The sequence below is a fragment of the Procambarus clarkii genome, chromosome 79 (assembly GCF_040958095.1).
Source record: "Procambarus clarkii isolate CNS0578487 chromosome 79, FALCON_Pclarkii_2.0, whole genome shotgun sequence".
Lineage (NCBI taxonomy): Eukaryota > Metazoa > Arthropoda > Malacostraca > Decapoda > Cambaridae > Procambarus > Procambarus clarkii.
This window is the reverse complement of record NC_091228.1, coordinates 9751242-9774417: the sequence shown is the minus strand read 5'-3', so window position 1 is coordinate 9774417 and position 23176 is coordinate 9751242. Positions and strand designations below refer to the sequence as shown.

General features: G+C 45.0%; 2 protein-coding genes and 1 pseudogene across 2 annotated transcripts in view; all 3 read right to left on the bottom strand.

Moving 5' to 3' along the window:
- Window positions 1-20285, bottom strand: part of LOC123764583 (alpha-crystallin A chain) — a 44040-nt gene extending 23755 nt beyond the window's left edge. The window contains exons 1-5 of the mRNA XM_069314537.1: window positions 20176-20285; window positions 18219-18346; window positions 2920-3048; window positions 2214-2344; window positions 16-106 (exon numbers count right to left, since the gene is read on the bottom strand). Of these exons, the coding sequence (XP_069170638.1) occupies window positions 16-106; window positions 2214-2344; window positions 2920-3048; window positions 18219-18344 (477 nt within the window). The 5' untranslated portion in view covers window positions 18345-18346; window positions 20176-20285. The remainder of the gene's footprint in view (window positions 1-15; window positions 107-2213; window positions 2345-2919; window positions 3049-18218; window positions 18347-20175) is intronic.
- On the bottom strand, window positions 18387-18899 carry LOC138357655 (uncharacterized). Its single transcript, XM_069314661.1, has one exon. It carries the CDS (start codon window positions 18897-18899, stop codon window positions 18387-18389), a length of 513 nt encoding a protein of 170 aa, XP_069170762.1.
- Window positions 20286-21847: 1562 nt separating the features above from the next.
- LOC123764581 (histone H2B-like) lies at window positions 21848-22221 on the bottom strand (annotated as a pseudogene).
- Window positions 22222-23176: the final 955 nt, after the last annotated feature.

Below are 23176 nucleotides of genomic sequence, written 5' to 3'. Positions count from 1 at the left end.
ACTATAACCAGGAACCTTTTTCGGGGCCTCGATGGTGAGAACACCATCAGGAGAGAGGGAGGACGCCACCATGTCGACCAGGACGTTCTCAGGCAGCGTGTACTTCCTGTAAGTAGAAACACTCGGTTTAACGCATTTCAACATCGGGAAAAACTCATGATACCTATGTACATTGTCCTGCAACACCCACGTTGATTATATACATTGCCCTGCACCACCCACATTGATTATATACATTGCCCTGCAACACCCACATTGATTATATACATTGCCCTGCAACACCCACATTGATTATATGCATTGCCCTGCAACACATGCAACACCCCAATGTGTCAATATGCATCGCCCTGCAGTATTATACATCGCCCTGCAACACATGCAACACCCACAGTGTCTTTATACATCACCCTGCAACACATGCAACACCCACAGTGTCTTTATACATCACCCTGCAACACATGCAACACCCCACTGTGTCTATATGTATCGCCCTGCAGTATTATACATCGCCCTGCAACACATGCAACACTCACAGTGTCTTTATACCTCGCCCTGCAACACATGCAACACTCACAGTGTCTTTATACGCCGCCCTGCAACACATGCAACACCCACAGTGTCTTTATACATCGCCCTGTAACACATGCAACACCCACAGTGATTATATACATCGCCCTGCAACACATGCAACACCCACAGTGACTATATACATCGCCCTGCAACACATGCAACACTCACAGTGTCTTTATACATCGCCTTGCAACACTCACAGTGTCTTTATACATCGCCCTGCAACACATGCAACACTCACAGTGTCTTTATACATCGCCCTGCAACACATGCAACACTCACAGTGTCTTTATACATCGCCCTGCAACACATGCAACACTCACAGTGTCTTTATACATCGCCCTGCAACACATGCAACACTCACAGTGTCTTTATACATCGCCCTGCAACACATGCAACACTCACAGTGACAACCAAGTAAATACAAGTTTTTTGACGTTTATATTTGGAAGCAGAAAGGTGACATTGTAACTATTAATATAAAGTCGTCTTTTTACCATATAAAATACGTTGATTTCAGTCAATTAAATCGTAGAAATTTTAAGCAAACATACAAATTACGTTTTAATGTTTCTAATTTAAATTAGAAACAAATACTTAATGTGCGTGAGTGTGTTTGTGTGTGTGTAGTTATCTAATTGTGCTTACGGGGGTTGAGCTCTGGCTCTTTGGTCCCGCCTCTCAACTATATGTGTTGAGCTCTGGCTCTTTGGCCCCGCCTCTCAACTGTCAATCAACTGATGTACAGATTCCTGAGCCTACTGGGCTCTATCATATCTACATTTGAAACTGTGTATTTGCTGTGAGCTGTGAAGCCCCTCGCAGCCTCGAAGCTGCAGGGAGGTGTTTTGACAGTTGTTAAGGTGACAGGCTCTTGAGTACATAACGAATGTGAGTCACTGTGTACTAGTAACTAAATTGTTGAATAAATTCATTTATTTTGTTACACATTCCTTTGACGTCATTTCTCATTTTGAAGTACTGCCACCATTATTCATCTAAATTGCTAGTTGACATTGTCATTAATTTGAGTTGGCTCGGGATCCAGCCCAGAGCCTCAATCACTGAATATAAGATTCGGTGTGAGGACCTGTCCGCTACCTGTTAGATTTGCTTGCAAGCAAGTTGCAGAGCAAAGGACCTAAGTGTGTAAGGTCTGGTATTGCGTGTGGTGAAGTAAAAGACCTTCCTGGCCTTCATCTCCACCTGGAATACCTAGACCTTGGCGTCTTGGTCACACCTCCGGATTGTATTCCTTTGTTTGTCGAAGGCAAATATTCGAATCCACATCTCATTATAACCAGTTCCTTCACATCTGGCGCCCATCGTGGGGCTAGAGCCTGTGAGGGTGGATCACACACGAGGGACCTGGAGATGTATCCAGGTATCCCACTCACCTGACGAAGGACCTGGAGATGTATCCGGGTATCCCACTCACCTGACGAAGGACCTGGAGATGGATCCGGGTATCCCACTCACCTGACGAAGGACCTGGAGATGTATCCGGGTATCCCACTCACCTGACGAAGGACCTGGAGATGTATCCGGGTATCCCACTCACCTGACGAAGGACCTGGAGATGTATCCGGGTATCCCACTCACCTGACGAAGGACCTGGAGATGGATCCGGGTATCCCACTCACCTGACGAAGTGCCTGGAGATGGATCCATGTTCGTCTTGCCTCTCTTCGTGTTTACCCTCCACCTCCACGACGCCTTCAACCACACGAACCTTCAGCTCCTCCGGCTTGAACTGCTGAACGTCCAGCGACATCTGTTGTCAAGACAAAAACGCTTTGAACACGACTCACGACTGATGATGTTCAAATAATTCTCGAACAGTAGTTCACTGACGCCCTCTGCTTCCGAATCGCATCTCTTTAAATGCATACGTCACCTAACTACAGACAAAATTCTATTATGTAATATTAATTTATATTTGAGAAAATATTTGATTTTGCAGACAATGTTGATGAATGCTTCCATTAGGGTGGGCGTCGCCTAGAGGAGCCTAACTGCTGGACAGACTGTGATTATTGGATGTGAGCCACATACTGCACAACTGCTGGACTTGTGCCACATACTATACAGAACTACTGGACGTGAGCCACATACAACATACAACGACTACTGGATGGGAGCTACATACTTCACAGGACTACTGGACGTGAGCCACATACTACACAACTACTGGGCGTGAGCCACATACTACACAACACATCTTCTGGACGTGAGCTACATACTACACACCACAACTACTGTACGGGAGTCACATGCTACGCACAAACCGCTTCTACAGAGTCTTCAAGTAGCCAGCTCATACCGGAGAAAACGGTATAGGATACTCACGGTAAACTTGTCGGTGTGTTGACTAAGGGAGGAGATCCCGGAGCGCTCGCGGGGCGGGCGGCGACAGCGGGTGTAGAGGGAGGCGGTGGGTGACGACACGTCCTCCTCGGCCATCACTGACCCGAAGTGCTGGACGTGCCCACAGCCATGCGTTCAGTGAGATGGTAATTGGTAAGATAATTATCGAGATAAAGAGTTCGTACAGTCGGGTTTCATTTCCACCCACACTCAGGAATTCTCGATTCAAATCCTGGGAGGGACGGAAATGGTTGGGTGCGTTTCCTATCCTTTTTACTTAGCAATAAATAAGTACCCAAGAATTAGTCAGCATGTTATGGGGATGCATCCTGGGGAGGGCCGATAATTTGTTTTTGGGTGGGGGGGGGGGAGGGGACCTCTATATAACCCTTACAGTATATGTTGTTATGAACCTCCAGGTAGCCTAATGAGGTAATCCTGCATTTGTGAGAGTTATTGTGCACCTGACCAGATATAGGACCCAGGTAAATTAATTAAACTAAACAACGTCAGTAATTGTGATTGAAGAGAAGGAAAGCAGAGAGCCTCACTTGAGTCGTGAGATTCGACGGAGACAGACGTACGTAGTTGCCTCCTAACGAAGAAGGAAGTTTGTAGCTCATGGTGAAGAATTGGTGAGGAACTACACGAACAACGTGTGAGGAAGCTGTTGGAGGATGGCGTGTAACGTATCTTTGTTATGGTGGTAACTATATATGGGCGACCTGAAGTCTATTGGGTGGTCGTGCCTTCGTGGACCCGATTGTGTGTGTAAATCCTTTAAGGGGATAATTGGGCAGGTGTTCCCTTGTGGCACCTGTTACGTCACTTCTCATGCTCAAGACAGGACGAGAAGAAGCCGATAGTATCATGTCCCAGAGAAATTTGTGGACGACAGGTTGGGCGCCATATTTGTGCGTCGTTTGACAGGCGTCGACACGACATCCTTTTGCGGCAAGAACACAATATTCTGTCATGTATAGCTTGTTATAGTTTGATCGTGTGCCCAGTGATCTTATAGGAGGTTATTGAATGTAGGTTAGAGAGTTGGTGAAAATAATGAGAGGATGTAATGAGTTTGAGATGATTTGCTATTACGGAGGCGGAAGCGACATATGCTCTCGCAGACGAGTGCAGTGTACGACTGAGGGGAGGGAGCCCCCGGTGGACTCGTCCATTGTGGGGGAGTACGCATTTCAGTACAGTCGGGGCAGGGGATAGGGCAATGTGCGGTGGAATCTATTCTGTATATAAATATTATTTGAGTTTGATACGAGAATATGTAATTATGACAGAGGAACTTCATATATATGGTGGAACTTCATGTAGCAGTGGTACTTGGAGGACGTGTTTCGTCGTTGTTCGAAGTAACAACGAAAGCAGCAGTAATATTGAGAAGAGTGCAGGAGTACCTACCTAATTTGAGGACCCGTTGATGGATAGTCCTGTTTGTGGGCCTCAGGACGTAATACAGAGATATATGGACACCATTATTGTTTGAGGGAGTGCATGAATTCATATGTTATTAGTTGTGTTCATATATATCACCTTACAGTGTAAGGTGATACGCTAATATTTATCTTGTTTGAGTTAATTTATATGCAAGTTGCCTAGCCCAGACGGTGAGAAGGCCGGGGGTTGCTGGTAAAGATTAAACAGCAGGATAGCGTAGTTTATTTGTTGGAGCATTAATACTATATAGGTGTGATGTGGTGCTAGATAGTTGGACCTGATGATACTATGCTGATATATTTCACTCTTTGTATTGTTGTAATAAATGCTTGTCTGTAGACAACTTGTTTTGCACTTGTCCTGATGAGAATTTCTAAAAGGAGGGAGAGAGAAACAATTGCAGGTCGGTCGACAGCAGACATAATATCATGAAGAGGAACTAGAAGAAGATCATCCCAAAGCAAGGAGAGAGAGGGGTAAGTAATATCGGCTCCGTGGGGTGTGTACTCATGATAATGGGCCGGTTCTGAGCCCATTCCCCCAACAATATGACGGAGAGCCCCTCTCTCCATAGTTACATCATTAGAGGGTGACTCTCCATAGGTGGAGGTGTTAGTGAACATTAGTGTGGTGTTATTGTTAGTTTTAATGGGTGTTTCTGACATATACAAGGGGACCATTCATAATGTACACTGGCCGTCAGTCCCCCGACACAATTAATTATTATTATTTTTTGTTTATTTATATTCAAGAGTTCTTACATTCTTGTAAAGCCACTAGCACACACAGCGTTACGGGCAGGTCCTTATGCCTAATTTTCCCCGAAATACTACCCACAAAATCGTTTAACAATCAGGTACTCATTCACTGCTGGGTGAACAGAGGATTGGTGCCCAGTCAATCTTTCCCGGCCAGGATACGAACCCAGGCCAAAGAGCCGGGTGAATGTTTTACAACTACACCACGAGGACTGGCCAAAATATTTTTTTGGGTAAAAACCCACAGTTGTGTATATGTGAAATTTATGTATGGAACTTATGCCAAGTCTTTCGCACTCTTCTGAGTGTTTTATCAAGGTCTGAGTGAGTGATTAGGACGAGACTTACATCTCAACGTCTAATGAGGCTGTTAACCTGGGTCCTGTTCTCTTATTCTTCTTGACCGCCTGACCAGGTCATCCCTAATCCCGACAGCAGATGTACCTGCGGTAAAGTCTTCTACGGAAATATGGTCATGTGTCCTTTCTGTAATCCTGCTAATCTGGGAACCGGAATTGTTAGTAATCGAGGAGAACCATCGTAATCCACTACTCTCGCTAAAAGAAAACTTCCAAATATCTCTGTGACACATCTGAGTTTCCAGTTTCCACCGATGTTCCCTTATTCTGTTAATACTCAGCGTGAACATTTTGTCTATTTCCACTCTGTCAATCCTTCCGAGTATTTTATATGTTCTTACCATATCACCCCCCCCCATATTCCTTCTTTTTTTTTGAGTCGTCAGGTTCATTTTGTACAGGCGCTCTTCATACCTCATCCCTCGTAACTCTGAGACGAGCCTCGTCGCAAATTTCTGAACCTTTTCCCGTTTCCGTATATGTTGCTTTAGGTTGGGGCCTCCATGATGGGGGTGGCAAACTCCAAGACTAGTCTCACGCAGGCAGTGACATTGACATATAGGACTCTACATCTGTAAACATGTCATTTATGTATATTAAAAATATAACTGATCCCAGCACCAATCCTTGAGATACTCCACTCGTTACTGTTCGCCAGTCAGACTTCTCGCCCTCTACCGTTACTCTCTGGTTCCTTCCTGTTAGGTAATTCCTTAATCCTGCTAGGGCCTTTCTGCTTACTACAGCTTGCCTCTCAAATTTGAATAGCAGTCTCCTGTGCGATACTGCATCAAAGATTTTTTGGCAGTTCAGAAAATGCAGTTTGCCCATCCTTCCCTGTCCTGCCTTATTCTTGTTATTTTATCATGCAACTCCAGAAGGTTTGTTAGCCATGATTTTCCTACCCTGAACCCATGTTTGTGTTTGCTTACAAAACTAATGTTCACTAGGTGTGCAACAAGTCTTAGCCTAATTATTTTTTTAAGTACAGGAGATGCGTGTCAGTGATACAAGAAGAAAAATGTCGGTGAACGATTAAGTGACAAGACTAAGGAAAATAGAGAGGGCATATACAGAAATGACAAGGGAATCTGCGAGGCACTGAATGCCAGTTTTCATGGAGTGTTTACAACCGAGCCTGAGCAGCTCCCATTGTTAGAAGAGATTACCCCTAGATGAAAGACTGCCAGATATAGAGGTGACAGCAGAGGTGGTAATGAATCAGTTGACAACACTGGATGCAACTGAAGCGGTTGGACCAGACATAGTATCACTGTGGATACTAAAAGAGGCCGCGCAGGCCCTCAGCGTGCCTCTGGCAAGGATTTTTAATGAATCACTTATGTTGGGAGAATTGCCCAATTGCTGGAAGAGGGCAAATGTCTTCACCACTCCTCAGCTCCTCTTCTTCCATGTGACCCCCTACCCTTGCTAGGGGGTCACATGGACCCCCCGTGGGGGACGGGGGGGACCCCCCCCCACCTCTTCCTCCATTTACTTCTTTCCCTTTCTGTCCCAATGCCCACACCTTCCCCTGAGTTCCCCCTGATTAATACAACCTCCCTCCCACTCTCACTATCCATGTTCCATCCTAACCTCTTCCCCCACCCCCTCTATCCTTCTCCCCCCCCACCCCCAACTTTTCAACCTCTATCTGACTCTCGACCTCACGGTACCTCTCAACCCCCCTATGCCCCCATGGATCCTCCCTAATCTTCACACCCAGTATGCCCTTCCTTCTCCAGACCTACCTACCCAGGCCCTACCCCAGACCTTCCTACCTACCTTCCTAGATGCCCAACCCCATTCACCCCCAAGGACCCCTCCAGACCCCATTCCCCACCCAGACACCACGCGAGATCCCCCCAGCCCCCATTCATCCCCCTCAGACACCCCTTCCCCCTGATCCTCCCAGACACCCCCCGGATCCCCGCATTCATCCCCCTCATACATCACCCCCCCCCCCCAGATCCCTCCAGACCCCCAGAGAAAGGGCGAACTCTGGTACCAGAGTTTCCATGAAGAATCTCAAGGTTTAGTACACCAATGCTGATGAGATATCTAATAAAGCAGAAGAGATAGAAGAAAGAGTTAGTGAGGCAGATCCTGACATAGTTGCAATAGTAAGAATTAAATAAACGGCATGATCTCGGATGTAATCTTTCCAGCGGGCTATCAAGTGATAAGAAAAGAGGACACAGAGACAGGGAGGGGGAGTGGCACTCCTAATAAAGCAGAAATGGAATTTTGAAGACCTGGGAAATCGGGGTACCAATGAGAGCACAAGCTCCATACATGGAACTCTGACAGCAGATGGGAGGAAGATTGTGATCTTGGTAATCTACAGTCCCCCACCAAACAGTAGAAGACCCAGGCAGGAGTATGATAACAATAACAAGGCATGAACAGATGAACTGCAGAAGGCAGCAACATTCGCTCACAGAATGAGAGCGAAGCTGCTGGTTATGGGGGACCTAAATCATGGAGAGATAAATTGGGAATCAAGGAATCCCCATGGAGGGGACGAAACGTGGGGAGCAAAGTTAGTAGATGTTATAGACAGAATTTTCCTAGCACATGTGAAGGAGGACACAAGGGAAGGAGGAGGAGATGCACCGAGCTTATTAGACCTGATTTTCACCCAGAACGTGGAAGACATCGAGAATGAAAGGCTTTTTGGCAGTCCAGAAATATGCAGTCTGCCCAACGTTCCCTGTCCTGTCTTATACTCAATATTTTATCATAGAATTCCAAAAGGTTTGTTAGGCACGATTTCCCTTTCCAGAACCCATGTTGATGTTCGTTCACAAACAAAACGTTCTCCAGGTGTGCAATCAGTCGTAGCCTAATTCTTCTTTCTAGTATTTTACAGGGGATGCTTGTCAATGATAAAGGTCTATAGTTAAGTGCCTCCTCCCTTTCGCCTTTCTTGAAAATCGGTACCACATTTGCCCTCTTCTAGCCATTGGGCAATTCTCCCGTCATAAGTGATTTATTAAAGATCCTTGCCAGAAGCACTCTGAGGGCCTGCACTGCTTCTTTTAGTATCCACGGTGATACTTTGTCTGGTCCAACTGCTTTAGTTGCATCCAGTGTTGTCAGCTGTTTCATTACTTCCTTTGCTGTCACCTCTATATCTGATAGTTTTTCATCTAGGGTAATCTCTTCTAACAATGGGAGCTGCTCAGGCTCAGTAGTGAATACTCCATGGAAACTGGCATTCAGTGCCTCGCAGATTTCCTTGTCACTTTCAGTATATGCCCCTCTGTTTTCCTTAGTCTTGTCACTTGGTCGTTCACCGACATTTTTCTTCTTATATGGCTGTGTAGTAACTTAGGTTGCTTTTTCGCTTTGATCGCAATATTGTTCTCATAGTCCCTGTCCGATGTTCGTCTTATGTTAATATAATCGTTCCTAGCTCTGTTGCAGCTGATCCTGTTGTCCTCTGTCCTTTGTCTTCTGTACTTCCTCCACTCCCGCCTGCTGGCCATTTTGCTTCCTGACACTATCTATTAAACCATGGGTTATTATAATCCCTCCTGCTTTTTGCCTTTACTGTTGGTATAAATCTCTATTCGGCCTCCTGGCATTTCCGTGTGACTAGGTCCATCATATCTTGAACAGTTTTCCTTTAATTTCTTCCTCCCACTGCACTTCTCCCAGATAGTCCCTTATCCTCCTATAGTCCCCTTTCCTGTAGTCAACTCTCCTTCCCAGACCTCTTGTCCCATGGTCACAAGTTTGAATTCCATCATGTAGTCAAAGACTAAGACACAATGGTCGCTGGCCCCTAGATGTATTTCATGCTCCAAATTCTCGATGTCTTCTACGTTCTGGGTGAAAATCAGGTCTAAAAGGCTCGGCGCATCCCCTTCTCTTTCCCTTCTGTCTTCCTTCACATGTTGTGTTAGGAAATTCCTGTCTATAACATCTACTAACTTTGCTCCCCACGCTTCAGTCCCCTCCATGGGAATTCCTTGATTCCCAATTTATCTCTCCATGATTTAGGTCCCCCATAACCAGCAGCTTCGCTCTCATACTGTGGGCTAGTGTTGCTGCCCTCTGCAGTTCATCTATGCATGCCTTGTTCTTGTCATCATACTCCTGCCTGGGTCTTCTACTGTTTGGAGGGGGATTGTAGATTACCATGATCACAATCTTCCTCCCATCTTCTGTCAGAGATACATGTATGATGCTTGTGCTCTCATTGGTAACCCGATTTCCAAGGTCTTCAAACTTACATTTCCGCTTTATTAGGAGTGCCACTCCCTCTCCCCGTCTCTGTGTCCTCACTTTTCTTATAACCTGGTAGCCCTCAGGAAAGATTGCATCCGAGATCATGTCATTTATATTAGTTTCCACAATTGCAATTCTGTCAGGATCTGGCCCAATCACTCTTTCTTTTATATCTTCTGCTTTATTAGATATCTCATCAGCATTGGTGTACCAAACCTTCAGATTCTTCATGGAAACTCTGATACCAGAGTTCGCCCTTTCTCTGGGGGTCTGAGGGGATCTGTGGGGTGACTGGGGGTGAATTTGGGGATTTGGGGGGTGTCTAGGTGGATCCATGGCTTGTCTGGTGGGATCCGAGGGGTATCGGGAGGGGGTGAAAGAGGTCGGGAGCTGTGCTTGGGGGGCGAATGGGGGCTGGACATCTAGGAAGGTACCTATAGGAAGGTCTGGGGTAGGGCCTGGGTAGGTAAGTCTGGAATAGGAAGGGTATACTGGGTCTGAAGATTAGGGAGGGTCTTATAGGCATAGAGGGGATGGGAGGTTGCATAAGGTTAGGAGTCAGTTAGAGGTTGAGAGGTTAAGGGAGAGGAGGATAGAGGGGATTGGGAGAAGAGGGGCAGATGGAACATGGTGTGTCTGTACTCACCTAGTTACCTAGTTGTATTTTCAGGGGTTGAGCTCTGACTCTTTGGTCCCCGCCTCTCAACCGGCAATCAACAGGTGTTCAGATTCCTGAGCCTATTGGGCTCTATCATATTTACACTTGAAACTGTGTATGGAGTCAGCCTCCACCACATCACTTCCTAATGCATTCCATTTGTCAACCACTCTAACACTAAAAAAAGTTCTTTCTAATATCTCAGTGGCTCATTTGGGCACTCAGTTTCCACCAGTGTCCGCTTGTGCGTGTGCCCCTTGTGTTAAATAGCCTGTCTTTATCTACCCCATCAATTCCCTTCAGAATCTTGAATGTGGTGATCATGCCCCCCCTAACTCTTCTGTCTTCCAGCGAAGTGAGGTTTAATTCCTGTAGTCTCTCCTCGTAGCTCATACCTCTTAGCTCGGACACTAGTCTGGTGGCACACCTTTGAACCTTTTCCAGTTTAGTCTTATCCTTGACTAGATATGGACTCCATGCTGGGGCTGCATACTCCAGGATTGGCCTGACATATGTGGTATACAAAGTTCTGAATGATTCTTTACACAAGCTTCTGAATGCCGTTCGTATGTTTGCCAGCCTGGCATATGCCACTGATGTTATCCTCTTGATATGTGCTGCAGGAGACAGGTCTGGCGTGATATCAACCCTCAAGTTTTTTCTTTCTCTGACTCCTGAAGAATTTCCTCTCCCAAATGATACCTTGTATCTGGCCTCCTGTTCCCTACACCTATCTTCATTACATTACATTTGCTTGGGTTAAACTCTAACAGCCATTTGTTCGACCATTCCTGCAGCTTGTCCAGGTCTTCTTGAAGCCTCAAGCTGTCCTCCTCTGTCTAAATCCTTCTCATAATTTTGGCGTCGTCAGCAAACATTGAGAGGAATGAGTCTATACCCTCTGGGAGATTATTTACGTATATCAAAAACAGGATAGGTCCAAGTACAGCGCCCTGTGGGACTCCACTAGTGACTTAACGCCATTCTGAGGTCTCACCCCTCACTGTAACTCTCTGCTTCCTATTGCTTAGGTACTCCCTTATCCACTGGAGCGCCCTACCAGTTACTCCTGCCTGTTTCTCCAGCTTATGCATCAACCTTTTATTAGGTACTGTGTCAAAGGTTTTCCGACAGTCCAAAAAATGCAGTCCGCCCATCCTTCTCTTTCTTGCTTAATCTTTGTCACCTGGTCGTAGAATTCTATCAAGCCTGTAAGGCAAGATATACCCTCCCTGAACCCATGTTGATGTGTTGTCACGAAGTCTCTTCTCTCCAGATGTGTTACTAGGTTTTTTCTCACAATCTTCTCCATCACCTTGCATGGTATACAAGTTAAGGACACTGGCCTGTAGTTCAGTGCCTCTTGTCTGTCACCCTTTTTGTATATTGGTACTACATTAGCAGTCTTCCATATTTCTGGTAGGTCCCCCGTTTCCAGTGACCTACTTTACACTATGGAGAGTGGCAAGCAAAGTGCTCCTGAACACTCTTTCAATACCCATGGCGAGATTCCGCCCGGCCCAACAGCTTTTCTCACATCCAGCTCCAATAGGTGCTTCTTGACCTCATCTCTTGTAATTTCGAACCTATCCAAGGTCACCTGGTTTGCTGCCACCTCTTTTAGCGCCGTGACATCTCCCTGTTCTATTGTAAAGACCTCCTGGAACCTTTTGTTGAGTTCTTCACACACCTCTTTGTCGTTCTCTGTGTACCTTTGCTCGCCCACCCTAAGTTTCATCACCTGTTCCTTCACTGTTGTCTTCCTCCTGATGTGGGTTCGGTCTTGGCTTTATTAGCTATATCATTTTCATACCTTTTCTCAGCTGCTCTTCTCACACTGACATACTCGTTCCTGGTTCTCTGGTATCTCTCTCTACTTTCTGGTGTTCTGTTATTACGGAAGTTCCTCCATGCCCTTTTGTTTTGCTCCTTTGCTTTCATACATTCCTTATTATACCACGGATTCTTCCTTTGCTTCTCTGTTTTTTCCTGTCGGGCTGGGACAAACCTGCTTACAGCCTCCTGACATTTTTGGGTGACATAGTCCATCATGTCTTGTACGGACTTGGTTCCGAGTTCTGTGTCCCAATGTATATCCCATAGGAATTTATTCATTTCCTCATAGTTTCCCTTTCGGTACGCCAGCCCTTTGGTTCCCAGTTCTTTTTTGGGGGTGATAATTCCCAGCTCAACCAGGTACTCAAAGCTCAATACACTGTGATCACTCATTCCCAAGGGGGCTTCCAACTTAACTTCCCTTATATCCGACTCATTTAGGGTAAATATCAGATCAAGCAAGGCTGGTTCATCCCCTCCTCTCATTCTTGTCCCGGTCCCTTGTGTGTGTGTGTGTGTGTGTGTGTGTGTGTGTGTGTGTGTGTGTGTGTGTGTGTGTGTGTGTGTGTGTGTGTGTGTGTGTGTGTGTGTGTGTTTGTGCGTGTGTGTGTGTGTGTGCGAGAGTGTGTGTGTGTGTGTGTGTGTGTTTGTGTTTATTGTGGGGGGTGGCACGGTGGGGGGGTTGGGTTAACTGGTGGATGGATGGAGGGAGAGGGAGAGAGGGAGTAAAAGGGAGAGGGGGGAGTGAAGGGGAGTGAAAGGGAGTGAGGAAGATTGAGGAAGAAAGGGAAATAGGCAGAACGGGGGGGGGGGGAGGGGAAGAGGAAGGAGGACAATCAGGGGGGTGAGGGATGGAAGGTCAAGTCCCTGGGGTGAGGGGTGAGGTTGGCGGTAGGCTGGTTTGTGCGTGCGTGTGTGTGTGTGTGTGTGTGTTTACACTGGCGTATTATGGTGAGGAGGAGGGGGGGTAGGTCCAGTCAGTGGTGGTGTAATGTAACACACAGGTGTGAGAAACTAGTACCAAGCTGAGGCTCTTGAGCTACTTTTTCGTATTTTAATTAACTTATGTTCAAAGCTAATTACTATATAAAAAACACTGTACACCTTGTATGACTGACTTTGAGAGGCACTCACCTCCAAGTAAGCATCCCACAGCACAATTAGGTGATTTATGAAGTGATGTCCGCCTTAATTGTTGACGTCCCCGCCAGAGGTCCTCCCACGTGGTGGTCCAAGCTCTTCCATTCTCAGGCCTCTGGTGCCACCGTCTTGCCACAATCTCGTTCTTTTTTAAATTTTTTTCTTATCAAACGTTATAAGAATTCACTATGTTGCGTTATCACTGCGTTGCTGTACCCTTCATACGACCAAAAACTATGTTTTGGGCTCACTGGTATATCCCGAGAATATTGAAGTAATTCGCGGACCGCTGTCCTACACTTGCTCCCTGACCGCCGTCCCTGTGTGTGTGTGTGTATGTGTGTACTTACCTAATTGCACTTACCTAACTGTGCTTGCGGAGGTTGAGCTCTGGCTCTTTGGTCCCGCCTCTCAACCGTCAATCAACTAATGAAAGGTTCCTGAGCCTACTGGGCTCTATAATATCTACACTTGAAGCTGTGTATGGAGTCAGCCTCCACCACGTCACTTCCTAATGCATTCCATTTGTCTACTACTCTGACACTGAAAAAATTCTTTCTAACGTCTCTATGGCTCATTTGGGCATTCACTTTCCACCTGTGTCCCCTAGTGCGTGTGCCCCTTGTGTTAAATAGCCTGTCTTTTTCTACCCTGTCGATTCCCTTGAGAATCTTCAATGTGGTGATCATGTCCCCCTAACTCTTCTGTCTTCCAACGAAGTGAGGATTAATTCCCGTAGTCTCTCCTCGTAGCTCATACCTCTCAGCTCAGGTACTAGTCTGGTGGCAAACCTTTGAACCTTTTCCAGTTTAGTCTTATGCTTGACTAGATATGGACTCCATGATGGAGCGGCCTACTCCAGGATTGGTCTGACATATGTGGTATATAATGTTCTGAAAGATTCTTTACACAAGTTTCTAAAGGCCGTTCTTATGTTAGCCAACCTGGCATATGCCGCTGGTGTTATCCTCTTGATATGAGCTTTAGGGGACAGGTCTGGCGTGATATCAACCCGCAGGTCTTTCTCTCTCTCTGATTCTTGAATTATTTCATCTCCCAAATGATACCTTGTATCTGGTCTCCTGTTTCCTACCCCTATCTTCATTACATTACATTTGGTTGGGTTAAACTCTAACAACCATTTGTTCGACCATTCCTGCAGCTTGTCCAGGTGCAAGTGTGTGTGTGTGTGTGTGTGTGTGTGTGTGTGTGTGTGTGTGTGTGTGTGTAGGTATGTATATATTTCACGCTCAACCTAGACTGGTAACTGTTATAGAATGTTCACAAAGCTGCTACTAGTAGCCAATAGCAGCTACTAATAGCCACTCGGTGCCAATAGCAGCTACTAATAGCCACTCGGTGCCAATAGCAGCTACTAATAGCAACCAGTAGCCAATAGCAGCTAATAATAGCAACTCGTAGCCAATAGCAGCTACTAATAGCAACCAGTAGCTAATAGCAGCTACTAATAGCCACTCGTAGCCAATAGCAGCTACTAATAGCCACTCGTAGCCAATAGCAGCTACTAATAGCAACCAGTAGCTAATAGCAGCTACTAATAGCAACCAGTAGCCAATAGCAACTACTAATAGCAACCAGTAGCTAATAGCAGCTACTAATAGCTACTCGTAGCCAATAGCAGCTACTAATAGCCACTCGTAGCCAATAGCAGCTACTAATAGCAACCAGTAGCTAATAGCAGCTACTAATAGCCACTCGTAGCGCCAATAGCAGCTACTAATAGCCACTCGTAGCCAATAGCAGCTATTAATAGCCACTATCAACAACTAGCAGCAACTAGTTGCCAGAGGTTGCCAACTAGGATGCAGGTATAGCTCTCTCTCCCTCGGTCTAGTTAAAATTATCTCCAGGTTTTTGTGGTTCAGCTGAGCCACATTTGGCCATGACTGTACGGAGCCTTCACCACCTGTCTCGCCCTTCATGACAGCTGCCAGTATGTTCCCTTATACGTCCTTATGTTCTCGTATACTGCCTTATACTCCCTTATACGTCCTTATGTTCTCTTATACTCCTTTATACGTCCTTATGTTCTCTTATACTGCCTTATGTTCTCTTATACTGCCTTATGTTCCCTTATACGTCCTTATGTTCTCTTATACTGCCTTATACGTCCTTATTTTCTCTTATACTGCCTTATACTCCCTTATACGTCCTTATGTTCTATTATACTGCCTTATGTTCTCTTATACTGCCTTATGTTCCCTTATACGTCCTTATGTTCTCTTATACTGCCTTATACTCCCTTATACGTCCTTATGTTCTCTTATACTGCCTTATACTCCCTTATACGTCCTTATGTTCTCTTATACTGCCTTATACTCCCTTATACGTCCTTATGTTCTCTTATACTGCCTTATACTCCCTTATACGTCCTTATGTTCTCTTATACTGCCTTATACTCCCTTATACGTCCTTATGTTCTCTTATACTGCCTTATACTCCCTTATACGTCCTTATGTTCTCTTATACTGCCTTATACTCCCTTATACGTCCTTATGTTCTCTTATACTGCCTTATACTCCCTTATACGTCCTTATGTTCTCTTATACTGCCTTATACTCCCTTATTCGTCCTTATGTTCTCTTATACTGCCTTATACTCCCTTATACGTCCTTATGTTCTCTTATACTGCCTTATACTCCCTTATACGTCCTTATGTTCTTTTATACTGCCTTATACTCCCTTATACGTCCTTATGTTCTCTTATACTGCCTTATACTCCCTTATACGTCCTTATGTTCTCTTATACTGCCTTATACTCCCTTATACGTCCTTATGTTCTCTTATACTGCCTTATGTTCCCTTATACGTTCTTATGCTCCCTTATATTACCTTATACTCCCTTATACGTTCTTATGCTCCCTTATGTTACCTTATGTTCATTTACCTTATGTTCATTCATTCATCCTTATGTACCTTATGTTCAGTATACTACCTTATACTTCCTTATACGTTCTTATGCTCTCTTATATTACCTTATACTCCCTTATACGTTCTTATGCTCTCTTATATTACCTTATGTTCAGTATACTGCCTTATGCTCCCTTATACGTTCTTATGCTCCCTTATACTACCTTATGCTCCCTTATACTACCTTATGCCCACTTATACTACCTTATGCTCCCTTATACTACCTTATGCACCCTTATACCACCTTATGCTCCCCTTATACTACCTTTTCCCCTCTTGTCTACCTTATTCTGCATTATAGTACCTTATTCCCTCTTATATCACCTTATGCTCGCTTATACTCTTTTATACTACCCACTTCTTCTTTATGATTGAGAAAGAATTATGCTCAATGTTCATCTTCCTCAAGAAATAATGCTCCCCTATAGGTCTTTATACTATCTTATGCTATCCTATACTATCTTATGCTCACCTATATTATCTTATTCTCTCCTATACTATCTTATACTCTCCTATATTGTCTTAAGCTCTCCTATACTATCTTATGCTCTCCAATATTATCTTATGCTCACCTTACTATCTTATACTTTCCTATACTATCTTATGCTCTCCAATATTATCTTATGCTCACCTTTACTATCTTATACTTTCCTATACTATCTTATGCTCTTCAATACTCTTTTATGCTCACCTTTACTATCTTATACTTTCCTATACTATCTTATGCTCTCCAATATTATCTTATGCTTACCTTTACTATCTTATACTTTCCTATACTATCTTATGCTCTTCAGTACTCTTTTATGCTCCCTACAAAATCTATCTTGATCAGTTTTCACAAGACATAAACTCTGAGGGAGAAGGTGTTCGCGTGAGGAGATAACCTCACCCGTACTGACACCTTCCAACCTACAGTCTCGCATAACTCTCTAACTTGTGTGTTCAAAATTCTCTTGATTGATTAAATCTCGTCTTCTAGTCTGGGATGCATTTCCTGGTCTAAATTAAATGATTTCTTGTGAGCTGGTCGGCATACGGTGAACTTACCAAGTCTAGGTTGGTGGTCAGTGTTAAGGAGGAAATATCAGTAGACTCTAGATAATGTAGACCATCTGAATATTGTGATGTCAGTGACGTGTATATATATATATATATATATATATATATATATATATATATATATATATATATATATATATATATATATATATATATATATATATATATATTTATATATATATATATATATATATATATATATAAATATATATATATATATATATATATATATATATATATATATATATATATGTCATACCTAGTAGCCAGAACGCACTTCTCAGCCTACTATGCAAGGCCCGATTTGCCTAATAAGCCAAGTTTTCCTGAATTAATATATTTTCTCTAATTTTTTTCTTATGAAATGATAAAGCTAACCATTTCATTATGTATTAGGTCAGTTTTTTTTTATTGGAGTTAAAATTAACGTAGATATATGACCGAACCTAACCAACCCTACCTAACCTAACCCAACCTATCTTTATAGGTTAGGTTAGGTTAGGTAGCCGAAAAAGTTAGGTTAGGTTAGGTTAGGTTGGTTAGGTAGTCGAAAAAACATTAATTCATGAAAACTTGGCTTATTAGGCAAATCAAGCCTCGCATAGTAGGCTGAGAAGTGCGTTCTGGCTAATAGGTACGACATATATATATATATATATATATATATATATATATATATATATATATATATATATATATATATATATATATATATATATATATATATATATATATATATATTGGTAGATTGGGTTAGGTTAGACTGAATTAAGTATTATATAAAGTAAGGATGACGTAGGGGGTTCATAGTTTTTCAGTTCTTCGAGCTTACTCAAAATAGTGATAGTGTACCTGGTCGAAGATCTTGGAGGGGCGTTCGAAGACGGCTTCTCTGCTCCGGTCCCCGAAGACGTCCCGGTCGTTCCAGAAGTCTCTGAAGAACGGGTCCCTATACATCATAGGAATCTGCCGAGACATGTCTGAAACACAGGTTTGGGAATATTCAGCACATTAGGTGCATTAGGCACACTGGGGTGCATTCAGCACACTGGGTGCATTCAGCACACTGGGTGCATTCAGCACACAGGGTACATTCAGCACACTGGGTGCATTCAGCACACTGGGTGCATTCAGCACACTGGGTGCATTCAGCACACAGGGTACATTCAGCACACTGGGTGCATTCAGCACACTAGGTGCATTCAGCACACTGGGTGCATTCAGCACACTGGGTGCATTCAGCACACTAGGTGCATTCAGCACACTGGGTGCATTCAGCACACTGGGTGCATTCAGCACACTGGGTGCATTCAGCACACTGGGTGCATTCAGCACACTGGGTGCATTCAGCACACTGGGTGCATTCAGCACACTAGGTGCATTCAGCACACTGGGTGCATTCAGCACACTGGGTGCATTCAGCACACAGGGTACATTCAGCACACTGGGTGCGTTCAGCACACTGGGTGCATTAAGCACACTGAACACATTCAGCACACTGGCTGTTTTATGCACAATGGGGGCATTCAGCATACTTGGCGCATTAAGGAATTGGGTCCATTCAGCACTCAGGGTATACTCAGCACACAGGGTTCATTCAGCACACTGGGTGCATTCAGCACACTGGGTTCATTCAGCACACTGAAGGCATTCAGCACACTGGGTGCATTCAGCACACTGGGTTCCTTCAGCACACTGAAGGCATTCAGCACACTGGGTGCATTAAACGAACTGGGTGAATTCATCACACTATGTGCATTCAACACTCCAGTTGCATGCAGCACACTTGGTACATTCATCACACATGGTGCATTTAGCAGACTGGATACATTTATCACAATGGAAGCATTCATCACACTAGTTACATTCCTCACATTTCCTCACATCACACCCTTCCTAACAAAGGGTGCATTCAGCACATTGGGGGCATTCAGCACATTGGGCGCATTCAGCACATTGGGCGCATTCAGCACATTGCGTGTATTTATCTCACTGGGTGCATTTAGCACACTAAGTGCACTCATCACACTAGTTTCATTCAGCAAAATAGGTCTTTTCAGCACACTGGGTGTATTCATCACACTGGGTACATTCAGCATACTGGGTGCATTCAGCACACTAGGTGCATTCAGCACAATGGGTGCATTAAGCACATTGCATGTATTTATCACACTGGGTGCATTTGGCACACTGGCTACATTCAGCACACTGGATTCATTCATCACACATTGCATTCATCACACTAGGGGCATTCGTCACACTAGGGGCATTCGTCACACAAGGGGCATTCAACAAACTCTGTGCATTCATCACACGGTATATTTATCATGCAAGGTGTATATATCACACAGGGTGCATGCATCACACTCGGTGCATTCAGCAAACTCGGTACATTCATCACGCTGGGTGTATTCGTCACACTAGGTGCAGTCATCACAAAGGTTGCCTTCAGCAAACTGGGTGCATTCATCACACTTGGTGCATTAAGCACACTGGACACATTCAGCACACTGGGTACATTCAGCACATTGGGCACATTCAGCACACTGGGTACATTCAACACACTGGACACATTCTTCACTGGGCACATTCATCACACTGGGCACATTCATCACACTGGGTGCATTCTTCACACTGGGTGCATTCTTCACACTGGGTGCATTCAGCACACTGGGTGCATTCTTCACACTGGGTGCATTCAGCACACTGGGTATATTTCATGCAATGATTTACATATATTATCATGTTAATGTTACAAGAACAGATTTTCTTGAATGTCTCAAAAATAATTTTAAGTGTAAATACTGACTTGTATGGAGTGAATTGAAGCGTGTGTGTAAAGCACTCTGGGCCCAAGGGTACTGAGTGCTGCCTGGCCCACACACCGCCTAAATAATCCGGCCGCGGGTGGGGGTAGGGGTGGTGATAGCACTCCCTGCTCACTTGCCACCTAAATAGTCCGCCTGCGGGTGGGGGTAGGGGTGGTGATAGCACTCCCTGCCCACTTGCCATCTAAATAGTCCGCCTGCGGGTGGGGGTAGGGGTGGTGCTTTCACTCCCTGCCCACTTGCCACCTAAATAGTCCGCCTGCGGGTGGGGGTAGGGGTGGTGATAGCACTCCCTGCCCACTTGCCACCTAAATAGTCCGCCTGCAGGTGGGGGTAGGGGTGGTGATAGCACTGCTTACCTATCATTGACTACAGGTCTATCTCCTTATGCCCCGCGTACGAGTCATGGTGTACCTGCTGAGTTATAGCTTAACTATTCTGGTATCACACTTGTCTGACGACTCTGTCGTTGAAGATATCAGAGGATGTGGCTTAAACACCTTCCTTCAGTGAATAGCACTCGTTGACTACCTGTACAGAGTACGAGTACTAGTTGACTACCTGTACAGAGTACGAGTACTAGTTGACTACCTGTACACAGTACGAGTACTAGTTGACTACCTGTACACAGTACGAGTACTAGTTGACTACCTGTACACAGTACGAGTACTAGTTGACTACCTGTACACAGTACGAGTACTAGTTGACTACCTGTACACAGTACGAGTACTAGTTGCCTACCTGTACACAGTACGAGTACTAGTTAACTACCTGTACACAGTACGAGTACTAGTTGCCTACCTGTACACAGTACGAGTACTAGTTAACTACCTGTACACAGTACGAGTACTAGTTGACTACCTGTACACAATACGAGTACTAGTTGACTACCTGTACACAATACGAGTACTGTGTACAGGTAGTCTCTCTCTTAATCTGTACTGTGTACAGGTTAACAGAGAGAGAGAGAGAGAGAGAGAGAGAGAGAGAGAGAGAGAGAGAGAGAGAGAGAGAGAGAGAGAGAGAGAGAGAGAGAGAGAGAGAGAGAGAGAGAGAGAGAGAGAGAGAGAGAGAGAGAGGAGAGAGAGGAGAGAGAGGAGAGAGAGGAGAGAGAGGAGAGAGAGGAGAGAGAGGAGAGAGAGGAGAGAGAGGAGAGAGAGGAGAGAGAGAGAGAGAGAGAGGAGAGAGAGGAGAGAGAGAGAGGGAGAGAGGGAGAGAGAGGGAGAGGGAGAGAGAGAGAGAGAGAGAGAGAGAGAGAGAGAGAGAGAGAGGAGAGAGACAGACAGACAGACAGACAGACAGACAGACAGACAGACAGACAGACAGACAGACAGACAGACAGACAGACAGACAGACAGACAGACAGACAGACGGACAGACAGACAGACAGACAGACAGACAGACAGACAGACAGACAGACAGACAGACAGACAGACAGACAGACAGACAGACAGACAGACAGACAGACAGACAGGAAGACACAGACAGTTTCATATATATATTCCAATTTTATTAGCTATTTGCTTTCAGTGACAGAGGTTTTTGTTATAATAGTAATGGTGTCTAACACTCGCAATATCTTTAGAAATTAAAGTGTGGCTCCAATGGAGCCGAGTTTTGTTGGTTTGCGGCCAAGCAATCACCGGCAGTCAGCCGTTTACTTGGAGGAGGTGTACTTGGTGACAGCCTTAGTGCCCTCAGAGACGGCGTGCTTGGCGAGTTCTCCGGGCAACAGGAGCCTTACAGCTGTCTGGATCTCCCGACTGGTAATGGTGGAATGCTTGTTGTAGTGGGCCAGGCGAGAAGCCTCGGCGGGGATGCGCTAAAAGATATCGTTCACGAACGAGTTCATGATCGACATGGCTTTGAAAGAGATACTGGTGTCAGGGTGGACCTGCTTCAGCACTTTGTAAATAGATGCTGTAGCTCTCCTTCCTCCTGCGCTTCTTTTTCTTATCGCCCTTGGCATTGGCCTTCTGGGCCTTCCCGGCCTTCTTGGCAGCCTTTCCAGATGCCTTGGGTGGCATGACGATGATGATGCTCGTGTCGACGTTGGAATACAATAATAATTTTTACGCAATATACAATACAATAATATACAGGAGAAGATGCCCATAGGGCGAGCCTTCAAGTGGGGACAGCTGAAGAGAAGTCGGTGAGAGGAAACGCTGAAGTTGTAGAGAAAAGTGCCAGGGCTTGACCCAGCTGCGTGTCTTAAGTCGATGCTGAAACAACCCCACAACTGGCTAGGCTTTGACTCGGGACAGGAAGGGCGGCAGTGAGTAGTTCTTCTTCATTCAAGATGATGACAGTCTGTCTTCTGATGGTGTCTTCTTTCTACTTTCTTCTTTCTTCTTCTTACCTCCAAGTCATGCTTTTATTTTGTCATGCTTCGTGTAGTCATTTGAAGTTTCACGTACTCAGCGTAGTCATTGGGTAAGAGTTCGGGAGCCAGTGTGGATTCATCGCATCCATTGAAGATTATGACATTGTCGACAGTTCACTTCACATTAACTCCTGGATGGTTCTGCACGTATTCGTTATACCTCGTGTTATATATACGGCTGGAAAGCTGTCTGAATTCAGAAGACCCAAATGTAGTGTTGTCACGTTGTTGACACAATGCAGCTACTGCTGAAGAATCAATATCCTCCTCCGAGTCCAAGGGTGGTGAGTGAGCTTCAGTGTCAACACAGGCAGTAGAGTCGTCATCAGAAGACAGGTGGAGGTCTGCAGAAGCATTAGGTGTAGGTTGCTGTGAAGCGGGTGTAGTCGCAGGTAGAGCTGGAGTAGTAGATGGTTGGTCTGGAGTAGCAGTGTGCATGTTGGCATCGCATGTTGCAGGATCTGTAGCAGGAGCTGTAGCAGGTTGCAGAGGGTGGGCGTCAGCAGACATGATATCTGCCAGTGCAACTGGAAAGATGGTCATGTCAGGGGCAGAAGTATATGTAGCTGAAGTCGTAGCACTGGCGGATGCTGAGG

Bases quoted from the DNA above. Each gene is read 5' to 3' on its own strand.
- LOC138357655 (XM_069314661.1), bottom strand. From the start codon at position 18,899: ATGCTGAATGCCCCCATTGTGCATAAAACAGCCAGTGTGCTGAATGTG.